The 23,088-nt window shown below is 45.7% G+C and overlaps 1 protein-coding gene across 9 annotated transcripts in view; it reads right to left on the bottom strand.

Moving 5' to 3' along the window:
- ADGRB1 (adhesion G protein-coupled receptor B1) overlaps positions 1-23,088 on the bottom strand; it is a 256,252-nt gene that overhangs the window by 129,250 nt on the left and 103,914 nt on the right. For 8 of the 9 annotated variants that reach the window (XM_032182289.1, XM_032182293.1, XM_032182292.1 and 5 more), the window contains exons 3-6: positions 16,092-16,250; positions 7,804-7,911; positions 2,837-3,001; positions 1,102-1,266 (exon numbers count right to left, since the gene is read on the bottom strand). In XM_032182289.1, coding sequence (XP_032038180.1) covers positions 1,102-1,266; positions 2,837-3,001; positions 7,804-7,911; positions 16,092-16,250 — 597 coding nt within the window. The remainder of the gene's footprint in view (positions 1-1,101; positions 1,267-2,836; positions 3,002-7,803; positions 7,912-16,091; positions 16,251-23,088) is intronic. The other variant, XM_032182297.1, reaches the window with a different exon arrangement.

The following is a 23,088-nucleotide window of genomic DNA, read 5'->3' as shown; positions in this document are numbered from 1 at the left end:
ATTATGGCTCAACATTAACTCAGAATATGCTTTATTGCCCAAGCAATGCCAGGTCTGACTTCTTTAATTTGTCTTTTTTATGACAGAGCCAATTTGATGCCTGGGATGTCCTTATTCTGAGGAGAGCCTTCTGGACGGCAGCCAGGAATCCAGGGATAGTTACTTGGGGTGAAAACCAGGCGGAAAATGCCAGGAGGTTTCTCACAAATGTTTTCACAAAGTTCTCATCACTCCCACAGTCCCTTTCCTCCTCCGGGGACATCATAATTTCTCATAATGATTCTCATTAAACCTGAAAAGTGTCAGTTGACATTATCCTGGGAGAGGGGAGGCGTGCTGGGGAGCTCTCTTGTGTTCTGATCGCGTCCACCAGGAAACCCCCAGCTAAATTAATGGAGGCTCTGTGGTAAACCCAGGGCCTCTCTGGTTCAGGGAAAGGAAACCACAGGAGCACAATTGGATTTCCAGTGAGCAGAAACCATTTTGTCTTGAGGTTTGTTTCTGGTGTCTCAAAGAATAAATCAGAGAGAGGTGTTTGGAGGTGAAATTTAGGTGATGGGAAGAAGTTCCTAAAAGTTCGTAAGAAGTTCCTAAAATATGTCAGACAATGCTCTCAGGGGTCTCTTAGTTCATCTCGCTGCCCATGGCAGGTTCCAATACAGAAAGAACTTGCACAGACAGTGAAATCCAGGCAGGTATGCAACTAGTGGGCAAAAGCACTCACTCCTGTACAACAAACCCAGGTGGACACCATGGTTTTGAACCATCCACTGGGGATAGTAAATGAAAAATATGAGATGTTCATGGAAATGTTAGTGATAACTGAACCAGTCCAGATCCATCCCATGTAACGCGTCCTTAGTAAGTTACTACACAGGGCAAATTCAAACCTAAAATAGCTGAATATCCCCAGAAGGAGGCTCTTGGTTGCTCCTCTGATGTCTCCTTTCCTTATAGATGATCCTTTTTGGAACAAATCAGTCCATGTGATCCTTTAGACAGGACTGACAGCTACAGAGCTCTTTGTTGACCCACCTGTGGGCATCTTTGGGGGCCAGGAGACCTGCCGGAGGGAAGGCCTCTAATCTCTAACTGCCTTACCTGGGCAAAGTGCGATGTTGCAGAACTTCGTTTGCTTCTCCGGGCCCTCACAGGGGTTCCCACCAAACTGTGGGGGCTTGCACGTGCGGGTCCGGTCCCTGTACCCTCTCCCACAAGTGGAAGAGCACAGGCTCCACGGAGACCACTCGTCCCAGGTGCCATGCACTGCAACCAAAGCAGAAGAAGTAAGTTTCCTTTCCAGAGGAAATCACTTCTGGAAAAGTGATTAAGCCCACTGAGCACAGCATCGTACCCCCTGCCCCCCCCTCCCGAATGAGCAGCCTGTGAGATGCTGGTATGGGAAGGCCAAGAACAAATCAGCCTGAAATCTGCAAGAGGAACATGGTGTAATTTTTTTGTGATTTGGTATTGACAACAAGTATCTTTTACTTTCCATCCCACTTGAAATAAATTGAAATGCACTTTTAATTCAACACGTTTTTCAGAATGTTGAGCCAAGGGAAAGGGCATTTTTTTGGTGGAAAAGATGCAATTAGCTAGAGAGGAACAACAACAACAAACAGAAAAATCACCCTTTGGAACGCAGCATTGCCATCATTTTCTCACTTGTCACCATTTTTTCCCTCGCTCAACGTTTTTTCTTATTGAATCTTCAAAGGCTACAGCATTTTCAAGCTCTCAGAAAAGCTGTAGCCTGTTTCATAATTGCTATCATATGCAGTGATACTGCAGGGACAAAGCTCAGGAGGCTTGGAGGAGCAGGATAGAAATAGGATGTGCAGCAATGCTCCAACACTGCTCAGGCCATCACCAACAACTCCAAGAATTAGACTTCTAAAGCCTGCTAATCTATATTAACATAATCTTCTCCAAGATAATCTAATCTAATCTGGCCAGTTTATTTATGGAAGGTTCGTCACTGTAATCTCTGGAGGCCAAATGTTACAAGGATGTACTGATCTCTCTTAAGGGACTGCAGGACTTCACCCTTCCAGCTTTATCTGGAGAAGCTAACACAATATCTATAATGCTTCAGAAAAGAAATAAAAATGCAGTCATCCAGTCACTTTTCCAGTCCTCTATTGGTTGTTAACTGATCCACCAGCCTCAGGAAGGGGGAGTTTAAACCTAATGTTTTGTGATTGTCATCAGGCACCTTGCATGATAAGAGATAACTAGAGCAGAAAATTCAGCATGGGAACCAGCTCTGTGGTTTTGCCCTTGTAAGATTGGGTTGAACAATGATGTCTCTGGTCAGGAGTTGTGAATAACACACCTGGTTTAACAGCACAGTTCTTCAAAGTAATATCCAGGCCCCCAGATTGTGCTTTATCATCAAAATTGTGGAAGAAGAGATATAAAAGCGGAGAGGGATGGCTCAATACATGAACATACCAGCAGCTGAGTTTTTCGTGCTGACTTTGCAATGCTGTACCTTGTGTTAGCAACCAAAAGTGTCATCTGTCACTGCTCTTTCCCAATCTGCCTCATGCTTGGAAACACCCCCCAAGGGTACAGGCCTTTCAGATATATTTTGCTCATTGCATTTAAATAGCATGGAATTGTCTGTACCATACAGAGCAAGTGCCCATCTAACAGGGCTTGGTCAATTAATGGTCTCTTTGTGAGACTATAAGTGTTAAAAGGGAAGTAAAAGGGGAAAAAAAAAAGCCTCCTTCCAAGAAGATGTCATGAAGGAGATGTCCTGAGCTGTTAGTACTCCACGAGCCTCTCTTCCCCTCCTGCCCATGGGTGCACGGAGCGCTCAGCCCACCTGGGCACACAGCAGAGTTGTTGCACTGCCTCTGCTCCCGGAGAGGACCGCTGCACTGAGTGCTGTAGGAAGACGACACGCAGAACCTGGTCCTGGTCTGCCAGCCCTCCCCGCAGGTGGTCGAACACACGCTCCACGGGGACCACTCCTCTGCTGCAGGGTCACCTGTTGGGGTTGGAGCAGAAGGTGAGGATGGGGCATCCTTGGTCCCTGGATCTCTGGGGATGTGCTTTGCGAGTGGCACTTTGCCAGCAGCTAAAAATCTGGGAATTTGTGCAAAGTGTCCCATGTGTAGGGAGCAAGGGGATCGGAGAGAAGGTTTTTTTTTGGGAGGGGGAGGGACGTTTCTCAGTGTTGTAACACACACACACAAAGGGAATGACAGAGAGGAAGTAACAGTGGTTGGGTAGGGAAGGTACACGTGTCCAAAAACAGAGCAGGTGTAAGGATCCAGCTCCTTTCCCTGTGTTCTCTTGACAGAGGGGGAACAGATAAAATAGCAAAAGAAAATCAACTGAAGCAATCCCACAGAGCTTTCTCTTGTCATCTCCTTCACCTGTGGAGAAGAGCTGCTTTGAGCATCTGACTTCCTGTATACACTATAACAAGTTCTTCCCTGTAGTATTGGGAAGACAAGTAAGAGCATCCCACTGAACAAACGATGGGAGTGGAAAGGACTGAGACATATTCCCTCTATCACTGATATCCCTGGACTCATATGGTCCTACCAGGAGGGTATCTCCCAGGTCCCAATAGCCAGAAAAGTCACGAGAAGCATGTTGTAGGAAAGGACAAATATTCCTTTCTTTTTCATAGGCACTGATCTAGCTTTGGGAAAATACCTAGATGAAAAGAAAAGCTTGCTCTGTTTCATTTAATTAAAGTCTCCATTGTTTGTTTTTTAGATTTCTAATGGGTTACCAATAATTATGCATGATAAACTTAGAACACATTTGGTATGTATAGCACACGGGCATATGACACAGGCAAACACCAAGAGCACATCTTTGAGGATGCATAAGAGAGGGGCATGTCCTTGTAGTAACAAGTTCTTAAGATCATCAGACTACACCATGTCACATCATAACCAGATGCATCTGGCAGACCACAGATGAAATACACAGGACCATGGTACTTGGTGCAGCATGACTTTAGGGGTCGTACATGCTCATGGCACAGCCCGAACTGCACCCAGCACTTGGACATGTGTCCAGCACCACCACCCCATTCCCAAAAACAGCTGGACAGTAAATGCTGTATTAGACTGACCAGCTTCAACACAGAGCATGAAAGACATACAGATGGTGGGCTGGCACAGCTTGAGATCTTGTCCTGCTTGTAGGCTTAAAAAAGAGCTGAGTGTCCATATAGGAACTGTGATGGGATCTGTAGGGGTTGGAGACCATCAAACTGTCCAAAACCGCCTCACCTGCCCTAAAACTACGCATGTTTGACTTCTTCCACGAGGTGATATATTTGTTCACCAGTGTCTTATGGGAGTTGTCTGCACTTAATTAAATTTTATGCAGGATTTCAAGTGTTTGTGGCTCTCATCAGTCTGCTCATTGGACTCAGAAAGAGGGGAAGCTAAGGATGAGGCTTTCTCTACTTCATGTGTGCAGTCCCAATGATTATTGCAAGCTCCTCCTTTCATAATATGTCTTCCTACCAACAAGATCAGGGACAAAGAAAAAGGGACCTTGCAGACCCTTGGAATCTGTGCACCACCTGCCTCCCTTCCTGCCTGTGCAGGGGAGGGACTCTGAATGTAACCGTGTTCATTAAGCCAAAGTTGCTCAATACTGTTCCATTTTGCATTTTGTTCTATTAATCTACCCAACTAGTTCCAGTTAGGGAAATATTGCAGACCACTGTTCTTTCTCTGGAATCTGTAGGAGACTGTGTGTTTTCAGGCCTTGGGGCTTCAGGAAAGCAACACTCCTATATCCCATTTCTCATGTAATAGATCTCCTGGAATACAGAGATCTGCATTTCCATGGTAGTTTGATTAACTTTCCAATAAGGAACCCAACTGGTTCTGTCAGATAACCTTGTGATACTCTGAGTTGACCACCAACCCGTTACCTTTTACTACCATCACATTTTGCTTCAGCATCTGCCATCCACAGTGGCCCAGACTCCAGAAGATCCCTCTTTGGCCCACAAAGCCCAACCATCCCTGCTACCTAGCCCACCTGGATGCTGCATGGACACGAAGTCTTCACAGTGCTTGGAGAAACAGCCAACCTCCTCCACCAACCCTGCAGCAACCCACCAGTACTGGACCCCACAATGTAAAGTCCCTCAGTGGCAGAGAGCTGGCTTTTGTTGCTTGTTAAATGCTGCCAGCCTGTGCTCATAAGTCTTCCTGCAAGATCAGAGGTGGAACAGAGGAATTCTGAAGAGATGCAGTGGCTTCCTCCATCAGTAACCCATGGCTTGAAGGGCTTGCCATCCCACCACCTCCCCATTCAGACCTGGCTGTGGTTTTGCAAGCTCCGTGTCCAGACAAGAGTTAGTGTTACTAGATGAGTGAATTGCATCTCTGACCCAAATTCCACCTAGTCTCTCTCATTCCCCATCTTTGTATTTCTTTTCTTTTTCCTTTCACCATACAAACAGATATTTATAGAGGTTAATCTCAATTATCATCCCCCACATTGCACCAGTCCTGGTATTTTCAATCCATAATGTAGTTTATTTTCCAAGTGCTAGTTACTCCTTTGGGTTTGCTATGGATTTATATAAACCTACACTGCGTCCAGACCCCTCAAGCCTTGAAGAGATGCAACTGTATTTCAAACCATGCCAGACCCAGTCCTGAGAGGCTCTCAGAACATCTTGGCACTGGGAAAAACCCTCCATTCTCCTTCCAAGAGAAGCAGAAATAAAGATCACCACCAAAACTACGGATGAGAAGATTTTCTGCACTCCTGCAGCACCCCTCCTTTGGCTGGAGAGGGCCCAGCAGGCGTTGCAGAAGAAGACACTCTGGGCATTGCTCCATGGAGTTGTAGCACTGCCATCCAGGATCCTTTCCAGCACCTGGCCAGCCCTGTGAGGAACTGATCTGGCTTTACAGAGAGCTCAGCTGGCTGTGGGGTCCCCATCAGCGCCTGCAGCTCCTCCTGACACTTCCTCACTCGGCATTAATTGAGCGGCACACGGCTGTCATCCTTCCGCCAGGATCCCTTGATTTTTGGCACGTCCCACCTCTCTGACATCTCGCCACGTGCCACCTCCTCCGTGTTCACACCCTGCCCTTGGCAAAAGCCTTCTGGAAGCAGCACAAGGGCTGGAATGGGAGTGACGGGGCCAGGGACATGCTGGGATGGATCTTGCTCTTGCAGCTTCATGTTTTGCCAGGTCTTACATGGATGTGAAATCACTTATAGTCTACAAACAATGTTAACTGCTAGGGAAGCCTTGTGCTTTGCTTGTATCCCCAGCCCGAGACTCCCCCTAAATCCCTCTCTGGGCTGTACCTTCTGCCTGGTCTTTACATCTCCTCCATCCCCATCTCCTTGACCACCCTGGCTGCAGTTAGTGTTTCTGGAACAGCTGCAGGAGTGTGGCCAGCGCGTTGCAGGACAGCCCACTGTTTCCCAGTTGGACATCCCAGTCCAGGCTGCTCCCAGGGATACACCACAGCCCAGGTCAGCTTGGCTGCTGCAGTGGCTACGATGGCAGGGATGTAACAGAGATATCCCCCTAGCCCAAATGCAGCTGCACGACAGGAAAAAAATGTTAAAGTTATAAGTTATAAACCTATTGGCCAGGCTACAGGCTGGAGTAAAGCACCAGGGAAGCACCTGAGACCTGAGGCACAGCAGGAAAATGGGGACATCCCAAGACTTGCCTTGGAGTTCTTTCCCTTCGCCCCCATTCTCCAAGTAGCAGCAGTACCAACACTCACCCTTCCCTGCAACTTTTTGACAGTTGCCAGTGCTCCTGCAGGCCACAGAGCTGCTCCCACCAGAGGGAGCAGACTCAGTGCAGGGTAGCAAGGAGATTCAGACCATTCCCACAACCCCAGCTGGTGCCTGATCACCTCCAGAGCCTCTGCACCACAGTGCTGCTTCCTGATATTGCTGCTGCACAGTGGTAATATCCTGCTGAGTTGGATGGAGCACATCTGATATGCACCAGAACATAACCCGCTCTCCCTTATGTTGCAGCCGTGGCTCCTCCGAAACATTTCTAGAGCACAAAGTGTTTGCAAGCCCACAAGGCAATGATTTTTAACCTGCAGCCAGGGTCAGCACATCTTGCGTTGCCCAAGAGTTACGATGCGTTGAGTGCCTGCCATGAAAGGCATCAGTAAAAGGACAGCACAAAGCCTCTCCAGTTCACTCCCACCTTCCCAGATCACACACTCTGATGTTATTAAATCTCACTCCTCTTTGATTGCAGGAGGGCGGAAGATCCTGCTGCAGAGGCTCTCAGATACGAGCCCTTGCACAATGCTAAAGACTTGGTGTCCTAGGGAAAGCAGCCTTGCTCTCTCCCTGTTATGCCCTGCACACCTATGGTCGATGGGAAGGTATGGCATGGACTTCAGCAAAGAGGCTGTATCGCAGTAAGGTCAGCTTTGGCTTAATGAACTATGGCTATTTAGATAGTTCAGACAAAGCAGCGATTTAGAAGTAGGCAGGGTGATGAGAAGCAGTCTGTGAGAAGCATGGTCTGGTTAGAGCTTAGCGTCTAACCCTCTTTGCCTTCTTTAATTAACGGCAGCAACACAAATCCCTTGCTGGGGCAATGGGATGGAAACAAACTGAACGGCGACTGTTTGCTCAGGGTGTGACTTGCTGGGTAAGACCACACCAACCTGGGAGGAAAAGCGTGGGTTAGGTGGGTCATTGGAACAGCGAAGCGAGTCAATGCAGGCAGCCCAGCCCAGCCGGGGGGTGCAGGGACCAGGAGGGTGCCAGCTCCAGAGGCTGTCGTAGGAGGTCAGAGCTTACCTATTTGAGGTGCAGGGTACCCGTAGTGCTGCAGTTCGTCAGTGTCCTCTCGCTTTCTGTTATCTGTGGACCTCAGCGATTGGCTTCTGGAATTATAGCGTCCATTGGCTATGGCAAGGTAATGGGTCATGTAAATACACCTTGGTTCACTCTGCAAGATCTTTCACTACAAAGGTTACACGTATAAACAACAGTGACCTGCAATGTTTGGTTGACACCACCACCTGCTTTCCAACCCCGGCACCCTTGGCAGTCCCCAGGGGCTGTAGCACCAAGCCAGCCTCCAAGACTTGGTCTGGCTGGCAGGTCAACCCCTTGTTTCACAGTGACACGTGGGACCATGAAGAATACGATCCCTTGTGCCTGGTCTTTAATTAACTGTGGTTAATTGCTAAGGTGTCTGCACTCTTTGTTGCACTTGTGTTTAACCTTTTTGGATGTGCCGACAATGAACCCCACCAACCCTGGCAGTGCTTTGAGGCCTATGGTGATGATCGGCAGTATTTTTCGGTGGAAAACTCTGCCTTGCAAGCAACATCTACTTAGCAATGCTCAGTAGAGTATTCAGAAACATGCTGAGTAGAGCAGGCAGGTGAGGGCAGGTGAAAAGGAAAGGGATGGCTCAAAAGGATGTCTCCTCCACCAATGCTATCATATCACCAGCAACAAGGAGAGATGAAAGTCTGGGGCCAACACCATGGCTTGTAGACCCACAGAGCTGCCACTGGGCACTTTTGCAACTCAGGTGAAAGAGCAAAGATTCTGATTACAGCATCCAGATATCAGTGGAGGTGTCCCACTGAGGACTGTTGAAATCATAAGGTAAATCATGTGGAGTAAAAGCACTGAACTCCTGATGAACAGCAAGCACCCTTCTTCCTGCCAAACCCACACTGCTGCCAGCTCTGCATTTGCATCCCATGTGGGATTCCTTGCTACAGAGGAAACTCGAATTTGACTCACGTTCTCCTAGGTTTTGGGCATGTGGCAAGCCTGATTTACACAGACACGTGCCCTCCCTAGTAAACAGACAAGCAACCGAGCAATAGCAACCAAATTCCACCCACCAGACCTGCCCGCTGTAAATCAGGAGAGCTCCACTGGAGTCACACAGAACAACAGAGAGCAGAACTGAATCCAAGTAATCTGCGATCTGGCACCCAGTTTGTTTCCAAACAGCAGGTACCAGACAGAGGGTCTTTTTTATTTTTTCCCAAGGAGGTAAAACAGTCAGACACCTTTTCAAGACACACAAACTGCGAGGAGATGAAATGGTGACAAATCCTGGAACCCTGGGAAAATTAATAAAGGTTAATGAAGCTTCAGCGTGGTGGCAGGAGTCTTCATTGGTTTCCAAAAAGGGAAAGCAGAGGAGGAAGAGGAATGATTCAGAGTTCCTGCCAGGAGCCAGACTTTATATTCAGCAGCTTGGTTCATGGAAGACGCCCATCTAGTGTGTGAAATTATGTTATTCCCATTACTGCCACTTCAAAGCAGGGCGTAAGAAACTGAGGGACTGATCACACCACCACCTCCAAACCCTTCCAGCACTCACTGGTTGCAGGCTGCTGGCTGGAGGGGACAGGATGGGGCAGTCATCAGTGGCAGGGTAGCTATAGCTGGACATCAGGACTATAAAAACCCTGATATTTGCATGCAATCATTTTTTGTTTGTCTCTTTACAGGAACAGAAACGGCCCAAATCTCAATCTTTTAATCACTATAGAGTCATGAGACCTCTGTATGTGAGACTCTGTTCACAAAAATGTTAATCAACCTCTAACTATATCCAGTGTTCTGAATTTGTTTAGGGGCAGGTTAAATTATTTCCATGCTCTGAAGTATGGGACACATCCCAGTCACTGATCCATTCCCACCACCCTTGCATCCATTTCTGGCTATACCCCCACATATTAGTCTGCTCTGATTTAAGCCTTCTTCATGAAAGCATCTAAACCACGAGGACCCACAAAATCTTTAGCTGCTGTAAATCTCAGAGACTTCCCAGAGACTCATTTAGGCTGGGAGGAGAAAGGAGGTGGGCAGCAAAGGGCAGATGTGGGGTTTGGATGGATTTGTCAGCTGCCCACAGAAAGGAAGGTGACAGGGAAACGTGAGACTGCATGTCTCAGAAGTGGCCAGTGAGCAAGCATGGATAGATTGACAGGGAGACAGGGAGAAAGGAAGAAAAGATAAAAGAGCAAAATAAAATTAAAAGCAACCCTGGCACCATGGCCTTCCTCCCACCAGCTCTTAGGGCTCTGTGTTATTGACGTTTCCTAACGACTGATCCTGGACTGAGCGAACGGCATGACTTCCTTCAGAAATGACAAGCCTGCACTGTTATTGCTCATCCTAATTAAAGGCGATCAGGTCCAGTGGCTGAACGCGTCACCCTGACAGCTCGCCCCAAGCCTCCTCCAGGAAAGTCTGCCTCCAGGCCCATGCCAAGGTCTCTCTGCTGCAGCACGCAGGATGCCTGCCGTTTGGAAATGGTGTTGGAAAGAAGCAGGTCAAGCCCCATTTAGCACAGAGCACGGCTTAGATTTGACTTGGATAGTTACCTCCAATATATGCAAAACTCAGCTGTGATTCTGAAGGAGGGAGGGAGATGCCAGGTCTTTTATGCACAAGGTAAAATTGGTGCAAGTGATGCTTTGCTGTGGGGTTTTATGCACCTGAACTTTATGGGGCCACAAAATAAAGGTAGTAGGGAACTGGTCAGATCTCAAAAACTTGCTCCCTACAGCAGTGTTGGTGAAGAGTAATGCCAGGATCAGTGGAAAACCTAGATGTGATTTACATCCCAGCTATACAAATAACACAGGGATGGCACACTGTGGAGATACCCAGCACCTTGGAGAAGTCTGAAGGAGGGGTAGACAAATAATGCCCTTGGGGCAGCCAAGAGAAATTGCAATTGCACACAAGAGGCAAAGCACATGAGATTTTTAAGACGAAACTTAGGAGGATGTTCCTGTAATGCTGGCTGCAGTGGGAAGAGGAAGCTGGTGACCAATGCTGCTGATGAGAACATGTAACATGTCAGTCAGCATCTTGCAGTAGAGTTGAGGGAAAATAAATAAATAAAAGTAATGCAGAGACTTCATGTCATTGTGAGACAAGTTTTGAACATCCAAGAGTTCTTCACCAGGGCCAAGCACTCTTTCCTCTATTTGTCCCCCATATAGAAAGAAAATGATAGAATCTTGAATATTATTCAGGTAAGCTGGGGTGGTGGGAAGGAAAAGATGGATCCAAGCAAAGGGTAGAAAAGAATGATTTAAAAAGTATCTCAGCGCAGTAAAACCAAAGGGGAAGCCAAAGGAGAAGGTGTTGTCTATGGACCTTCTGGGACATCCAACATTTGGTAATGGAGCAAAACTGAGAAGGGAAGAAGCATTAATACCCTTTAATGACCAGGACCAGCTCCTCGGTGGGTGTAGAAGGGAGTCATTTTGGAGGCCACTGAATATAGGACAACTGTGTCAGCTAACAAAATGGCCCAAATGGCCCAGTCTGAACATTTGAGGCTTATGAAAATGTCAGTGAGATGCTTTACTCCCAGGTATGAATTGTCTGAAGCACCATTAAAAGTGGGAACACAACAAAGTTGCTGCAAGCAGCAGCTTGCACATATAAGACAAGGTGCTCTTTCAGCTTGTTATGAATTGTAGCCTGGTGTGTGGCGAGCAGAGATGTTCTCAGAATATTTCAGCTCTGTGGCTGCAGCAAAAATGCTATTTTAAATGAAATCCAGGGGCGTCGTAGAACAAACAGACATTCATCCATATAAATTGTGAACACGTGTTTCTTCACACGACTAACAGTTGTACAGCTGAAGGGCCAGATCCTTATCATGCTAGACACTGGAAATCAGCACAAGCTGATGGGACTGGACTGGTTTCACACTGCTGCACCTGAGGGCAGGATGCAAGCACTCCTCTCCCAGGCTAGGGGAGACATAAGTGCCTGATTTGCGTATTCATAAATGTCAGAGATGGCTTTGCGTTACCTCTGCCAGATGGGATGGCAGGGTTTCAGCAGGATCCTCTGAGATTCTTGTTCCACAGGAATCAATGCTGGCTCCTTTCAGCTCTGATGGTTCTTGCACTTCTTCAGTTCTGCTGAATTCTAGTGCCAGGGGCAGGCCCATGACATCCCTCCTCTGGTCTGGATGTTGTCCTGCCTTGTACAGCCAGTTTCTCCTCCAGGACACTCTGCATTCCAGGTCACCAGCAACCATAGATTTTAGTACAAAAGAATAGTATGTTGCCCGTTCCATCCAAAAGACCTGGGACTCAGAAGCTCTTTTGCAATCATTTGCCATTTGGTTGGCTTATTTTCCCCTCAATAAAACAGCAGCTCCTGGCCAAGTCCAACAGATGGAGGAAATCTCCTCTGCCTCCACCAGAGAAGAGTATATCACCAGGTCCTCTGCTTCTAGCAAGGAAAAACCAGAGCTACAACAAACACTGAATACTCTCCTTCAGATGATGCCTCTTGAGATGAAGGTCTGCCATGAAAAATGGTTCTGCCCGAGTCAGGCTGCTGCTTTCAAAGTTTCCTTTCCAGTGTGGGACAAGTGTTCATTACAGGTTTCCTTCAGGATTTTTGGGAAATATTTATTTTTCATGCAAATAATTTACCTGACTCCCATGCCCTTGTGCTTGGGTGTGTATCCCTGGGGCAATTTAGCCAGACGAGGATCAACTGGCTACACAAAACAGCAGAGACACTGGCCCAAGCAAGTGCGAAAAGATTAAGCCCACACAGAAGTGTCACCTGTGGAGCCATTCAGCTGTGCCCGTGCAATGATTTCTAACACTACTGTCTCCAGCCTGCATGTGCAGAACCACCGTTCCCATCACTGCATACTGGGACCTGCTTGAAGGTCCTCCCGAGGCTGCTCTGGAAGAGGAAGGCTGGAAACAGGATGATAAGGAGGGTTGGATCCCTCTAGCACATCTGCCATGGACAGAGAAAAGAAAAGAAACCAAGGAAACCTTTGTAGATCCTCTGCAAGTATTCACCTAACAGCTCCAGGGAGTTCAGTGGGATCATGCAAGGTTGTTCCCATTGCGAACTTGCTCCCGATGCCATATCAATGACCTCTTCTGGCTGCTGGAAATCCAAACAAACAGCTAAGACACTTCTGCTAATCAGCCACCAGCTTACGAGCCACTTTGGCAGGAACAAGGAAGGAGAAGCTAAAAAGAGGTGGGCTTGTCCTTGTGTTGAAGGTGGTGGTAATTTCTGTCATTCAAACATAACTTGCTGTTCAGCAACTGATTTCACTTTTTAATGCTGGGATTACTTTTCTTCAGCAATTTTTGATGGTCCCAACCGCAGGGAGAAAAATATCAAAGTAATCATCCCTGTTTTGCTTTGCTGCTTTATTGAGATTACAGATGGCTGTTTGGTCAAGGAAGTAAACATTTTTTGTTTGTTTATTTTCTACTAGAAAATTCAGGTGTCAGCCACTCCACTTTATCTGAAGAGCTAGCCAGGTGTTATTACAAAGTATTGAAATGCTGTGCAATTCACTATGAAAATATACTTCTGTCCAGTTCTTTTTAAAAAAATAATTTTTCAGAAAAGGAATTAAAATGTAGTTAGCTGCAACATATAATGAACACTTAGGAAAATAACAGTTCAAGTGGAAGAATGAACTTCCTACTCATCCCTAAGAAATCTGTGAGCAAAAGTCAGTAAGAGAATAACAATGACACATTTAAAACAGAAGGATTTCTAATCTACCTCTAAATCCTCCTGGGTTTTGGTACAGATCACAGGAAAGAGAAGAAAAGGGTAAGTATAAAAATGCAAAAGCAATTCCCGGGTCACCTTATATTTTGGGGTTTTAAGGAATATAACTTGTACCTCTTTTATGCATAGCTCCAGAGGCAACAAGGGACAGATTCTCCGAAGAGCAAGGTTAGATCCAAAGGCACAGCTGGGGTAGATGTGGAGAGATGTAGGTTTATCCTGAGGTTGGACATAGAGCTCAAGATGTGCATGGGCAAGTCATTTGGAAGAGTAATTGTTCACATTTTCCTTCAAATGCTTTTCAGCTTGCCATCATGAAAGCATCACAATGGGGCTCAGCAGTTTGTCTACAAAGAGACGCTTGGGAAAATTAATCAGAATTAACTTATTTATTTCAAAGGGATAAATCAATCTGTGCTGCCTCCCTCAGTGGATCCATACTTTTTCCAAACTATGGCTTTTCACTTAGCTCAAGATCCTTTCTTCCCAAATAAGCTCTGTTGAACTAACCACACTTTAACTGGAGCACGAGTTGACTGGATGGTTAATGAGAAGAGGACTGGAAGGCAAGTGGAATAATTTATTGAATCACAGTCCCTGGGGCACAATCAGCCTTTTCCTCACTTAGGATCAGCTTTACTCAGTGTTACACTCTAGAAAAGTGAGTAAATAAATGGTGAGTGAATAATGATTCATCTTCCACTGCTCTGCTCCATGCAATGAGTAAAGCTGGAAGCCCAGCCCAGGCTTCCAGGCTCCCTGGCTGCTCCCTTCATCCTTCCTTGCTGCAGCAATTTCAGGAGATCCAGCACAAAGAAGAGCAAAGGCTGGGGCAGACCAAGGGAAAGCATGATGCCCCTTGCTCAGTGTTGGTGGGTCTGGACCTGGAACAGTGTGTCCAGTCTGGGGTGGTCTGGTTCAAGAGGGATGTGAAGGAATCAAGCAAGTCCAATGGATGTCTGTGAAGATGATCAGGGCTAGGGATGGATGGGCTGCAAAGAGAATTTGCAGAAGCTCAGTCCCTCTCTCATTTATCCAACACAGGAAGGGGACTCTAAGGAGTATTTTTTGCCTCTTCTCCCATGTGCTGTCATGTCCCAGGAATGGCCACAGCCTCAGAGCCCCCTCTACAATGTTATCAGTTACTCCAGACATTCAGGAATTCAGAGCCATGTCCACCAAGCAAAGTGTCGTTCTTTTTCCAGCTCCATTTAGATGCAATCAGGTCCTACAGCTGGTCTTTCCCCTCAGGTCCAGCTTCCAGGTCCATGGCCATGGATGGGTGTACTCCCACCATCACCACCTCAAGCACCAGCCTCATTAAAGCTCCAAAGACACCAGCAAGAGCGTGGGGGATATCAGTTAAATTCCCCTAGTGTGGGCGAATCTCCAAGGGAAATTAGCAACTGTGAGTCAAGGAGATAAAGTTCAATATACTGGAAGGTTTCATAAAAAAAAAAAAAAAAAAAAAAAAAAAAAAAAAAAAAAAAAAGCCTAATTGCAACAAGATTTAAATTTATAGAAGTGGTAAAAAATGCATGAAATCATTTTAGCCCTTATTAGAGGAATATATTTATGTCCCTCTATTTGAACTTCCCCTTTTTTAAGAGATGCTTCCCTGCCTTTGAAGGCAACTGAACTTTCCCCAGTTATTTGCCTAGCTGGAGGAGTTATCCAAACATTCTCTACTATAAATGTGAAATACAATGCAGAAAATAATTATAATCAGACATTTGCCAGCACTTGCTGGGCTGAGATTCTTCTGCTGTTGTTCTTCCCTACTGTCTTCTCTCCTTTCAGCTAACGCAAAAGAAACAGGGGAATGAAAGTGCCAGAGGTCACCAGCTGGACCCATCAGTATTGTCCTGCTGACTGGCACTGGCAATTTGTCCCTTGCTTTCTGGAGAAGAGGACCTGGAAAGAGGCTGCAGAGCCTCTGTCAAAATCTTTGTCTTGCTCAGGCCCTGTGTTTTGTCTAGTGGCCAGACCTTTCTCCATGTCTTAGTGCTGTAGGCTTTCATTGTGTAAAGGAAGGGGAAAACAACATTGCACTTGACTAGGAAGGGGAAGTAAGTCAAAGAGAGATGAAGGAAGCAAGATTAGCACTTCTCTTAGCTGCATGCTTCAATTGTTTGGAAGAGAAGCTCCAGAGGGCAACTATCAAAGAAATGCCTTTAGGGTGTACGTATCGTACAAGTCCATTGACACCTGATGTAGGCCTGCTTATGGATACCTATTATAGATCCCTGTTCTGTGGGGCAGAGGTCTGGATCTGCAGACACGTGTGTTGCAAGACGTGTGTCAGCATGTGTGCATGAGCACTCATGGCCACGAGACAATCAGGGAAGGGCAAGGCCATGCACAGCTGAAGTCTTGTGCTCCCTTGGGCTTACTGCTCCACCACAGACCTTCAGCAATTTTACTCTGCTTCTTTCATTAATTACGGCCACAGGGTTGAGGAATCCTCCTGAGAAGGGCGAGACGCTCGCGCGCGTGCAGGGGAACATGCCTCCACTTACTATTGCACGCCTTCCTATTGCACAGCCGTCCTTCCTCCAGGACTCCCTCGCAGGCAAGGCCTTCGTTGGGAAGGGGCTTGCAGGAGCGCATGCGGGTCTGCAGGCCTCCCCCGCAGTCCTTGGTGCAGTCGCCCCAAGCCGACCACGAGTTCCAACCACCTGGGCGAAATCCAGAAAAGCCCTGTCAGCTTCGGTGTCGTGAGAGGGGAGACAAAACCAGACCTATAGACCCTACAACGCAGCCCCTGCCAAGGCCCCAAAGCAGAATGTCTTTGAATGTGATAGGAAGACGCCACAGGAAAGTGCAGAGAGTCAAGAGATGAGAGAGGAAGAGAAAAACGTTGTCTTTTCATTGACTTCTCTTCAACCATTCCCCATCTCTACACAGGTACTTCACCTTCCTGAAACCCTGCCCCATTACTAACTAGTCTTTCTGTGCTTGGTGTTGCAATGGGGTCCCTTCCTCTGGACAGACCCTCTCCCTGTTTTGTTGCCTGTTGGACCCTAACCCCAAAAGACAATAGTGACAACCACTTCAAAGTACACATCCATCATAGATGAGGTTGTCTCTTCTCCCTCTCCCACCGCACAAACACATGTTCCTGTGTGGAAAGAGCACAAGGGACCTGGGAAGGGCTAGAGGTCCTTCTGTCCACTCCCCCTTGACACCAAAAGGATCATCCTTTCCCCCAAAATGTAGATTTCACCAACCACAGGTGACAGGCAGAGAAGCATGGCTCCTTGGGACCGCTTTGGTTTGGAGAATGATATTCCCCTGCAGTTCCCTTGCAGCACCCATGGGAAGTAATCTGGGAGCTTTACAAGAAGGTGAAGGTGATTTTTAGATCCCCTTCCCAACACCAATGCCAGCAGCAATGCACAAACTTCCTCTTGTACTACCAGCTGCAGCCCTGCAGGCTGATGGAGCCCCTCATTGAAGGGATGGCCCTTCCACATGCAAAAGGAAAATGCCAAGCCTCTGCAGTCGTCTGCACCCTGTGCCTTGCCAGGTTCTTACAGAGAACCTCTGGCCCTGGTGGGATATTAACAGCAGAACAGACTGTGAAGACTAAAACAGGTCTGCCTCACATGGGCTGAAGCCTTGCAGCAGGGCACCTGCAGGGAGCCCATCAAGGCTTAGTTTTGTGCTGTAAAAAGACAGCAGGGGATCAATCAGGCCCTTCAAGTGACAGATAAGCTGTCATATCCCTCACTGATCTGTTCACTCCTCATCACCCATATCCAGCAAGCCCTGTAAATGGTCTGTATGCTCTGTAAATGGTCCCTGCTCTAACAGCTGGTGCCCGTTTCTGCTCCATCATTTGCCTGTTCCATGGGGAGAAGCAGAGGTGGCCCTTCATCCCAGAGGTGGGTGCTCTCAGATGGCTGCTTTTCCTGCTGAGCATACTCTTATTACCTCACTACCCTGGGAGATGCTTCAGGTTCATTCTTCAGCATGGCTTCAGGTGTGCCATGCTCAGGCACAAGTAAAGATAAAGAGCTACAAAGACACTTTTTTTTTTTTTTTTTTTTTTTTTTTGAACAGAGGAAACACTGGGAGAAAGAAAAATGCTGCTTTAAAAATAAATAAATAAATAAATAAAATAACTACTTCATTATTATTGTTATTATTTTCACCATGAATCATTGCCTCTGGAGTTGCAAATACTTCACTTCAGGTGGCCCAGCCTTCCTGTCTTGCTATTTGTGAGGCAATGGAGATTGCAGCTGCCCTTTGAGCTGTGCGTTCCACTGCTTGGAACACCTTGGGCAGGAGTCCAGCTCTGACAAAGTGGGTCCTCAACAGCCCATCTAGGTAACAGGGGAGAACGTTGGGGGAATTACCACCCCTTTGCACAGGGATGGGCAGAAACTCATCCACTGCCACAGCATAAAGACATGGTAGGGCCAAGAATCAACTCATTTCATGAAAAATGAAATAAATCAGCACTTTCAGCACTCTCATCACTTCCCTCATTGCACTGCAAAATGATGTCCTCCTAGACTCTTTTATACCATTCCCAAGCCTGTCCATGGAGTGATGTGTTCCTCACAAACCATTTTATCACAGAATCCTGCACATTTCATCCTCCTGATCTTTGCTCTGTAAGATAGCTCTCCCTCTTCTCCGATCATGGTGTCACAAGAGCTCCTACTGTGTCAGCACTCAGGCAAACTAGGTCCTCCAGTTGGGACTGGAGCAGGCTTTCTCATCAGTCTCGATCAATTCCCCTAAATATTGTTCTTGTACTGCAGAGAAGGGTGCACTGTCCTCATCAGACCCTTATACTTTAATTTTTACTATGAATTGTTAAATTTTATGGTCTGATCCATTTTGTAGTGTTTAGGAACACCTTTCTACTCACTTGGGTGGACTTTGAAAGGTTTCCTTCTGCCTCTTTCAGTTTTGTTTTTCCTCTCAGAGGAAGAGATCCTGTACTAACATAGATCCTGTACCAACACCAACTGAACGGGACTCAAACTTTTGCTACTAAGACAGAGAGAGAACAAACAGGGTGCTGAATGCAGTGTTAAAGATACTTAATAATGAGAATAACATGGGAAAATAGGTCAGGATGGAAACACAAGCTGGTGAACCTGATGGCAAGTGACTCAGAGATCTTAGAAGCAGTGAGGAAGATGGGATGTTATTAGCACACAGTAAATATTTGTCCTTGAAGGAGATTATCTTTCCCTTGAAAGTTACTTTCTCTGCTGATTCTTTTTCTGTGTGGGGAAACAGACTTGTGTCTCCTGTTTCCTGACAGGAGATAGATTGTGTTTCTGTTGCAAGAGAAGCCATTGGCGTAATGGCAAGTATCCTGATTGCCTTGGTTGAGCTGATCAATAGGACATCTGTAACCAGACACATTTAAGAGCTAATAAACTCCTTGCTTGCCCTTTTAAGAATGTCTTTCTTTATTCTCCCTCCCTTTGAGATTCATAGCTTCACAAAATCCTTTTTTTTTTTCTACACTTTGTTAGGATACTTTTTGAGTTAAAATACATGTGCTGCAGTGTGTTAGAAGGTTAATTTCCATTACATTTGTAGGCACAACACAGACTACTTATCCAAACACATCTCTGTCTTGGGTCCTTAGCTCAACAATGGGATATTCAAATAGACTTATATGCCAGGAGGTAATCAATTATGAAATAATACCCTAAAATATACAGAAATGGGTACTGTCCAGTCTTACCGAAGGAAAGAGTGGTGGAGAGTTTAGGGTCCTGTCTTTGACTTGTTCATAGTCTGCTTATCAGCTCCTATGGGTAAACCAGTCAATATAAGATAAAAGCCATCATGATTTCAAACCCTTAACCAGAATGAAACCACTTTATGGGGCTGAGGACAGATAGCTTCATTCCTCCCCTTCTTCCTCTGTTTCCATCCCATTTGCGAGTACTAAAGAGAAGCTAGAGTAGAACTGCCAGTGTACTTATTAAATCAGCACAGTCATTTACAGCCAAGACAAAGGTATTCCCCACTTTATGGTGTAGTCCTTTTTTATCAGCAGGTTGTCCCATGTTCCTGACAAATGAAATACTGCTTGTTATTTATCCTGTTTATTGGCTGTCAGATAAACCTTTTGAAATCTCCTTTCTTTTCCTGGGTGTAGTCATTTGCTGTTTCAAGTGATTTGTCTTTTTTAGTGGTGTTGTAAAGAAGCAGTTAAGGGCCTATTATATGAAGTTATACCCATCCCACCTTTGGGGGGGAAAAAAATGCTGTGTCAAGAGTAAAGCATTCAGCTCTTCTGGCCACTGCATCTGGCTGGTGTAATGGTGTGGCTGCATAATGGCAAGACAATGAGTTACCATTGCTGTGGAAAAGATGAGCTGTGGCAAAACAGAAATACTCCTGGTCCACCACAGGTGCAACAGAAGAAAAACAGGCTGGATTTTGTCACAGCAGTGGCTTCATACATATCCTATAGCTCAATTCATCAGGAGTGACTTGAGCTGCAGAGAGGGGCATGGATCTGCATGGACTTCCCATCTTCAAGGACAGACTCATCTCCACCTGACTTCCACACAACTTCCCTGCTCTGACCCTTCTTACATTTCAAGCGTGGGCTTGAAGGAGACCTTGTTGATGCCAAAAAGCAAGTAAGAGGTGAAATACAATGCAGAATCCCACTGAAGCTAATGGGACCTTTTGCAGATAGGCCCTTTGCCCCTGGAGTCCTGTTTCAGCAGATCTCAACAAACTGCTGCACCCCGCTGATCGATGCGGGTTGAGTTGCCATCTGTACTTAATCCAGAAATAATGAGTCTGCTGCAACTGCTTTATGAAGGATTTGCTTTTCAAAGGCACTGGTTCCTGTGAAGGTCATATACCCAACCCATTCCTACTTAGCAAAGTTTTTTCTCAGCTGTGGCTTTGCAGGCCTGTAGGCCTTCCTGCTCCTTTATTCTCTTTAACTGGAGTAAGTTGTGGCTTACACCTCCACCTCCAGTGGCTCCCACCACAACCAGCATCTATCACCTCAATCCTATAGCAAGGTATGGCTTTTATTTTTCATTTCTCAGAGCAGTCCTAGCCCCTCACATGAGTCTTGTATAGCATGGGAAGCTCCTGCTCTTGGGACTGCTCTGAATGCTGTGGAGACTGTCATTCGGGGCGGCCTTTAATCCGGTTTCTAAAGAGTTTTTTGATCCTCCTCAGTCGGTTCTTATCATGATCACATACTAAAACAAATTACTTTTCACGCTAGGCTGACCCAATGCATCCTAATTCTCCACAGTTAAATGGAGAAACTTTCAGGATGGTCAGACTCAACTTTCAAGCTCATATTTGGTATTTCTTGTTCTGAATCTTAAGTGGAGATGCTGGAAGAATAGGTCTTACTACAAATTAACTGAGAGAGCTCCACTTAGAAGTCTCGTCCAAACACCCCTGATCTTTGGGAAGATTTGCATCCCAGTCTGGAGTTTATCTTTGCAGCTGACAGCTGCGTTGTGTCTCAGATGCCAGTCAGTCAATCATGCCTTTAAATTTAACAGCAATTCCTTAAATTAGACACCAGTGACAACAGAAAAAAAACAAAACCACCACCAACAAAACCCTAAGGAATCAACACAAAACAATCAATAGAGCACAGCAAAATGGTCTTTGCAGGCACATTGCATCCATCTCTAATTTTGTTTTTGGATTTAACCTCCCACTGACCCCAGCTGCAGACACTTCTGGTTGGCAGCTCTCTTTCAGATCCTGCAGGCCAGGACATCTTGTATTTGAAAAAACATGCTAAGACTACATAAAGCCATCACAGTTCTTTGTCCTATATCTGGAAATATTTATAGTGGACTTCATATCACAGTATCTGAGGGCTTGGGAATCATCAGCAGTTTGCAACTGAGTGAGGAAATGCTATTTCTTATCCAAACGGGGGAAGTATGTTAAAAGGAGATTAAGAGAAAGATTGTTTTATAGCATCTGAAAATTTGGTGTCTTATCTCAACTTGTTATACAATGGAAAAAGAGAAGGAGATGTTCCATAGGGGTTTATAGTTGCTTTTTTTACTATGTTGAGGAAAAGAAAAAAACTCCAGAAGGGACTGTTTTGAAGACAACCTTCTATTACACAAAGCAGTGAGCTTTCCCTGGAGAGCCATGCTTTCAGTTTGTAACTTCTGTGTGAGCCAGGAAAAAAACCTTTTTCAGGAAGATGTCCCCTTCTGATGCTCCATGTGATGAGAACCTGTGGCAGCACAAGTGAGTTGCTCCAGTCGTTCATTCTCTTCCCTTTCAGAAATAAACCCCATATAACACTTTGCCCTTTTGCAGATTGTACACACTAATATCATAAACAACCCACCCAAATTCCACAGAAATCAAAATAATTCCTTCCATCTCTCCTGTACAACCTTCTTTTTCTTTTTTTTTTCTTTTTTTTCTTTCTTTTTCTTTTTTTTTTCCTTTCTTTTTTTCCCTTTTTTATTTTTTTTCTTTTTTCTTTTTTTTTTCCTTTTTTTTATTTATTTTTTTTTTTTTCAGATCCCAAAGCTTTGAGGAAAAAAAAATAAAAAAGCACAACCACCTCCCCAATTAATGATCTAGTGAAATAAAAACAAAAAATAAGGCTGTACCTTATTCTGCCCACCATCCACACCACGTATCATGAGCTAGGTTATCTGGCTAACTGTTAATTTAATTAAACATAAAGGCTCAGTGGTGAACAGTGATCCATGACAGGCAAAAGCACCCTGGAAACCTACTGGTTGAAAATAGATGGCACTGACCAGACTATGAACAAAGTATTAGCCTCCAAGGGGAAGGATCTGTCCCTGGTGTAAAACCTACTAAGGTGAGTCCTCACGAAAGACACTCTGTTCATTTTCTAAAGGGCTATAGGACTTGTGGTCCTATATGGAAAAGAGAATATGGGAACAAGAGTCTGGGAATCACACAAAACTTCCTCTGGGGTGCTCAGGATAAGGATAAGGAGAGATCAAAGCAGATTCATGTAAGAAGCACCACAAACCTCAAGATGGACTAGCGAGCGAGTAGGATAGGGAAGATCCGAAACGGGGGCATTGATCTGCACAGCCAGGATCATCTTTTCCACACTGTGTATGTTTACCTCTAACAAACTCTATATCAACAACAGCTTTTTCCTTCATCCTAAGGGGAGGGACCCAACTTTTATCTGGAGCAAACAATCATGTTGTTTTTGCTATGTAGGTCCAACTAGTGGTTCATGACAAACTCTAACTGTGAACACTATAAAGGTCAAGAGAAATGACCAAAGGCATTTCATAGCTTCAGTATAACCATGCATCAGGACTTTCCCCCACAGAAAGGAGATGGGTGAAGGCAGGAGAACGATGACAATGCAATCTGTAAGTTCAGGAGTGACTGAGACGTGATTACTAGGGAACAGTTGTTTGCTCTCTTTTCCAATACAGGACTTGAGGGGTGTCAAATGAAATTAGCAGAAGGCAGGTGCAAAACCAATGGAGGACATAATTCCCCAAGCAGAGTATTGTCAAG

Source organism: Aythya fuligula, chromosome 2, assembly GCF_009819795.1.
Source record: "Aythya fuligula isolate bAytFul2 chromosome 2, bAytFul2.pri, whole genome shotgun sequence".
NCBI classification, from domain to species: Eukaryota; Metazoa; Chordata; class Aves; order Anseriformes; family Anatidae; genus Aythya; species Aythya fuligula.
Note: the sequence above shows the minus strand (reverse complement) of the source record. Positions and strands in the feature narration are given on the sequence as shown.